Here is a 6657-nt window from a genome sequence, read left to right as displayed (position 1 = left end):
CAGTACAATGAGAGTCAACACAACTATTTTCTGTATTAGAATACATGCTACCACAGAAAATTTGGGGATGTTGATATTCACTGTTTGAAGTATTAAAAGGAGCAGTGGACACATACTGAGTACTTAATATTGAATAATTTAACAGATGGTTGAAACATTAATGTTCATAAATGAGATAAGTTTTTTAACTTTTAGGAGTATAATGTATTATCCATTATTTTTTAATTAATAATTTTAATATCATCAAAATAATATCAAATAAAAATTTATAATGTGCTAGAATATTATGAAAGATATATTTGAAGACAACAGTTTTTTAGTTTTTTAAAAGGTCATATTGGAATGGCTTGGTCTTTTTCATTATTACAAAGAATTAAGATTGCTATATGGTTAGCAGAACTGGAATTTCAAGAATAAAACCTTGAGAAAAATATAAATAAAAGAAAGCTGGATCTTGGCATCATAATAATTCTTAAATTTTTCTCATGAGCGATGACAATTTTCTGTGAGATTTAAAAAAAATGTTTGTTTGGCTTTAAAAACTATTTTAGTCCCAATGCATTCTTCACAACACATGATAAATTTAATTTTCATTTTATTTTCACAAGAAGATTATGGGAAAGTTTACCCACAAGGGGAATTTCTGTAGTGTCTCTTGCCAAAAAATTTCCACTGAGATTTATTATCTACATGGAGAGTAAAGTCTCGTAGCTTTATAAGGTATGAGAGCCCTTCCTTTGCTTTGTTTGTTTTCTGTGGTGCCAGGACTCAAACCCAAGGCCTTGTACAGAAGAGGCAAAGAGTCTAACCCCAAGCAAAATTGCCAGCTCCTTCCTCAGTTATTTTTTAAGGGTACAATATATTTCATCACTTTAAAATGCTTCTAGTTTTCATATCAAATATTAAGGATTTATGGTTTAAAAAGGCACTTTACATAGAGGAATAGTGAATCTTTATCCACTATTAACACTGACAAAAAGATAAAAAGACCAATCTTCACTTTTATAAGAAAGTGGAGAACCACCACAAAACGTCAACATTAGTTCGAGGTAGGTGTTTCATATTGCTGGAGATTATACATCTGATTTGACTTAAGTTTGCATAACTCTGCATGCTATGAATTCTTTATGAAAAATTGCATATTAGAGAATTTGTGTATGAATGACATTTTGATACTAGCAAAAATTTTCCTCATTTATAATGTTGAAGCACATTTGAAGGTAGTTTATGGATGTTCCTTGCATTAGTGGGCATTTCCACTAATTAAAATAAATGTGCACAAATATTAAAATGGTGAAGGCCTTAATATCAAATTTAAGTGAAATGATCTTAGAAATTTAAAAAAATTCCAGGAAAGAAAATGCAATCATTATGGGATGAAGAGAACTGTTAGTGTTTGGATGCAACTATAGGAAATACTGCATTAAGTATTGCACATTAAAAAGCTGATGAGTGTGGTGGTCCATGCCTGCACTCACAACACTAGCGAGGCTGAGACAGAAATCTCATCGCATATTTGAGGCTGCCAAAGCTACACGGAGAGTTTCAAATAAGCCTAGTCTACAGGGTAAGATCATGTCTCAAAATATATGAACGAGAGAAAGGTGGGGTGTGGAGAGTTGCGGGGAAAAGGTATTCTTATATATCATGGGCATACAGCTAAATAAACTGACAAAAACAATTCATAACTGTCCAAAGGTATGTCAGATTACAACTCACATTGTGAAATTCACTAATGTTCTCATAGTATGCTGATAAGTCATATTGCCTTAATGACATTTTATCTCTAGGATTTGCAATAAATTATTTCATCTTTTTTTCAAGTTCCCAATTTATTTTAAGAGATCAGTTCCTCTTAGTGAAATAGGTAAAAGGCAGTCAAAGGTTTTGAGAGTAGAACAATATTTGTTGTCTATATGTAACTCGGGTTGACTCACATAGAGCTCAGAGTTCTGAACTCACCCAAACCAACTTTCAATCTAACTAGAGCATGGCGAGGGTCAGTAGATCATGGATGTTAGAAATTCATGAGGTAAGAACCATCCATTTATTCTTCTAGCTCACATAAGATCAATCTAAGTTTTCCTTAATTGTTTGTTGTTCTATTAAAATATGTTGTATTATTAATTCTTGGCTAAATGTCTAGATTCATTAATCTTTCTCTTGGAGGCACTAAAAGGCAATATTTGTTTCTTCAGACTATTAATTTTCATGCCTGCAAGTATTAAATCAGTTCTGTCAAGAGGCATTCTAAGAAAAGTCTCTTAATTTTTCTTAACTCCGTATCTGATTGCTATAGAAATTCCACACTAAAATACAAGTCTTCACCTTCTCTTGAATTCACCAGTCAACAAAAGTAATGAATCTAGGCAATGCAAGTGCTCCAAAGATCTTCATTCTTTTGGGATTCTCCAACCATCCATGGCTGGAAATGCCCCTCTTCATAATGGTGTTTGTTGCTTATGTCTGCACAGTGCTGGGAAATATCTCAATTATTGTTGTATCCAGGATAGACTCTCAACTGGACAGTCCAATGTACTTCTTCCTTTCCAACCTCTCCTTCTTGGATCTGTGTTTTACCACAACCACCATCCCTCAGCTGCTTCTGAATCTTTGGGGCCCAGATAAATCTATCAGCTACGCAGGCTGTGTGACACAGTTTTATGTTTTTCACTTCCTGGGGGCTACAGAATGCATCCTCCTGGCTGTGATGTCTTTGGATCGTTACATGGCCATATGCAAGCCCCTAAGGTACTCAGCCATCATGCACCAGCAACTCTGCATCCTCCTGGTGTCCATGGCATGGCTGAGTGGTTTGGCTAACTCCTTGCTTCAATCAACCCTCACTGTCAAGCTGCCACTTTGTGGAAACAACAAGGTAGACAACTTTCTCTGTGAGGTCCCAGTGATGATCAAGATGTCTTGTGCTAACACCGCCTTCAACATAGCTATGCTCTCCATTGTAGGGACTTTCTATTCCCTGGTTCCCTTGTCACTTATTCTTATTTCCTATGGGTTCATTGTAGCTACTGTGCTTAGGATTCGTTCCTCAGAGGGCAAGAAGAAAGCCTTTAATACGTGTGGTTCTCATGTTGTTGTTGTGTCTCTTTTCTATGGGCCAGTGATCAGCATGTATGTACAACCCTCATCTTCTAATTCTCAGGACAAGAACAAACTTCTGTCCCTGTTCTACAGTTTGGTGACTCCTATGCTTAACCCTTTTATCTATACTTTGAGGAACCAGGACATGAAAGGAGCTATGAAGAGACTTCTTGTCTCATTGTATCACAGGGGAACAGAGCAAACATAATTTTATACCCATCCTCTGTATTGGTGACTTCAGTTTTAAACATCATCTCTTTAGCATTCATTAGTTCTATTCTGTCTACATATGTCTTTCCATCATCCTGCTATGGTTTCTTCACTTAATATAAACTCTAAGCCTAATTTGTCTGCAGTCTGCATGAACATGGAGACAACTATATAACTCAGTTGTTGTATCTATCTAGAGATTTGTTGTAGAAACCTAAGGAACTGGCAATAAATAAATGTCTACTGATCAATTTTATCAAGCTACAGTAATACAACAACAACAATGATGACTCAAAACAGCAAAAACAGAAAATTTTAATGCCATTTTGGAAAATAAGTAAAAAATAATTTAGCCTGCCATTTACCAAGCCTTAAATTTCATATTCAAGAATTATCTCCTCTTTTATAGCTGAGTGTAATGGTGCATGCTTTTATTCCCAGCACTTGGGAGGCAGATCACAGATTTATCTCTGTGAGTTAAAGGCCAGCCTGGTCTATGTAATAAATGCCAGGACAGCAAGAGCTACATAAAAACACCCTGTCTTGGAAAAAAGAATGAATTATTTCATGAATTTCCAGCAAGATCAAGTGAGTTATTACCTCACATCTTGTAAATTGTCAACCACACATCCACTAGTCTTTTAAAAAGAAAATACTTAAAAATATTTGACTTTTACTTTCTAAAACTCTTGAGGGATTCCTTTCTTTTGAGCTATTTGTCTAAAGCCAATCTTTCTAGGTTTCAAGGAGAAGAGTTAATGATTATTATCCTTAGAAAGTTTTATGTAATTTCTAGTATTGAGAGTTTTTTTGGGGAAAATAAGATGTAAATTAGATAAGCAAAATTGAAACTAGAGAAAAATGGATTAAAAAGTAGAGAAAAATATAAAGTAAACTGACTATTAGATCCTGAAGTTTTACAGATAAATAAAGCAGAAAGATTGATAATGATGTGAGGTGATATTTGCTATTTTATTAATAATATTAACAAAATAAATTAAATAAATAAAAGTCTCATACTTTTGTGCTCCCTCCCATAATAATACTGTCATCTTTCAACTTCTGTTTAAAGAATATGTTTCTTTGCTTCTCTAACAACCAACAATGTATATAAAATCTTCATTCTCCACCCATTATTTTCCTCCAAACAACAAAAACAAAATCTACTAGTAGAAAACAAACATGAGATGCAACATACACAGATTCCAACTAGTTATTACTAATGATAAATTTTCTCACTCTTCAACTAGTGCTTTATTGTACACATTTATCTATTGTATGTGCATGTACAATATACATCCACAAAGGTACAATAAACTTCTCTCTGTAGACTTCAAGGCAAGAAGAAATGTTACATTTTTACTTTTGTTTAGAGAAAGAGAAACTTCATTCTTTTGTAGGCTAACTGGGTCTATAGTACAACCATGTCTGCTAAGAATCAGAGAAAAACCAATATAGTCTAGAAAAAAACTCATTAGAAGATACTGAATCCCAGACTCTGAAAAGAAAAAAGAAAAGCTGCAGGCAGGGAGAGAAAAAATCCCAACTTGGTGTTGATCGTATGTAGCCTGTTATGATAGTTTAAGGGTTGAGAGAAAACTGTCTATAATAGTTTATATATCTTCCCAGGTATTTGAGATACTAATCAGTAGAAATAAATAAAGTGGTAAACATACTACTTTAAGGCATAACTATTTTTAAGGAAAAACTTTTACAGTAAAGATTGTGTCTACAATTTTAAAGTCAGTATTCATTGGATAATTGTTTCATCTTACTAATTTTATAATTTATGAATAGATGTTAACTTATTGCACTTTAAACATTATGCAATATTGTTCTCTTCCTTCTGAATATACTTTATCCTGAATATGTAAGCATCTGTTTCTGTACCTCTAATAATCATTAAAAGGAGCATAATTATAAATGAATTGTGTCAAAATATTAAAATTCAAGTCTGGATGTTATTTCTCAGTAAACATATTGAAGAACATTACTCAAATGCAGGTTTTACAAGTCTGCAATTTTCTCATGTGTAAACAAATGTGCTTTATATCAATATTTTAAGAAATCCTGTATGAAAATCTATGTTGAACTTGGAGTGGGGGCAATACCAGCACTCAGGAGACAAAAATAGGAATGTAATCACTAAGTTTTGACCAATGTGATCTACTTAATGATAGCAATCTCCCAGCAAGATGGGACTATATATGAAAACAAGGTCCAAAAATTTTCCGCAAAATATTTTACTAAAAAACTTCCCCACTAAATTTTTATATGATCCACTTAGTGAGGACATCATAGGGAAAAAAACTGAAGTATTTGTTGGGAAGTGAATTAAAAAACAATCAAACAGGCTGAGGAGTTCCATCTGGACGGGCTACCAACCCAGAGCGGTGAGTGCCTGCCTAACGGGCAGGCCCCAAGGTGCCCCTGCAAGGGAGCACGGGCACCTTCAGCTTGTGTTGCAGGGTCTCCTGTATTCTACTGGACCCCGCCCTGCCTGCCACATTCTTCCTTTTGTGCCTGGATCATTGGGCTACAAGGAGTCCCTGTTTAGGTGCTGAGGAGTTCCATCTGGACTGGTGAGTGTGTGCTATCCAGGGGCAGACTGTCCCAGAAGAGAGCACAAATCCCCCTCCCCCAGCTCCTTCTGCAGGGCTGTCTTTCTTACACACGACCCCCCCCCCCAAGCCTGCCTTGTCTGCAAGGTCCTTTGCTCAGGAACAGTTTCCTGCTCCTACACTAAGGCTACCCACCCAGAGCGGTGAGTGCCTGCCTACTGGGCAGGCCTCAAGAACCCCAGCAAGGGAGCGTGGGCATTTTCAGCTTGAACGGCAGGGTCTCCTGTGTTCTACTCGACCCTGCCTTTGCCCCCCAAGTTTGCCCTTTTGTCTGCGGGTCATTGGACTACGAGGAGTCCATGTTTTGGTGCTGAGGAGTTCCATCTGGATGGGAACGGTTCCTGCTTCTACACTGAGGAGATACACCCAGAGAGTCAGTCACAACAAAGACTGGACCAAGACACCAGGCCTCTCCTGGCTCCATTTGAAGGAAGAGATGGGCAGGCGCCAATGCAAGAATTCCTCCAACAACCTGAAAGGCAACATGACATCACCAAAATCCAGGGATCCTGAAATAAGAAGAATTGTACACCCTACTCCAGAAGAATTAGAAGAAATCGACTCAAAAGTGAATTATATGAAAATAATAGAGGACCTTAAACAGGAGGTAAAAAACTGCCATAAACAATTAGAGATTACAAACAAAAAGGTAGAGGAAATGAATAAATCTCTCAAAGATACCCAAGAAAACCAAGAGAAACAAGAAAAAGCAATCAAACAGGTA

General features: G+C 36.1%; 1 protein-coding gene across 1 annotated transcript; it reads left to right on the top strand.

The window, feature by feature from the left end:
• The first annotated feature begins 2359 nt into the window (after positions 1–2359).
• On the top strand, positions 2360–3310 carry LOC101999951 (olfactory receptor 2B11-like). Its single transcript, XM_005369894.1, has one exon. It carries the CDS (start codon positions 2360–2362, stop codon positions 3308–3310), a length of 951 nt encoding a protein of 316 aa, XP_005369951.1.
• The last annotated feature ends 3347 nt before the right edge of the window (positions 3311–6657 follow it).

Source organism: Microtus ochrogaster, unplaced genomic scaffold (genome assembly GCF_000317375.1).
Source record: "Microtus ochrogaster isolate Prairie Vole_2 unplaced genomic scaffold, MicOch1.0 UNK66, whole genome shotgun sequence".
NCBI lineage: Eukaryota > Metazoa > Chordata > Mammalia > Rodentia > Cricetidae > Microtus > Microtus ochrogaster.
Note: the sequence above shows the minus strand (reverse complement) of the source record. Positions and strands in the feature narration are given on the sequence as shown.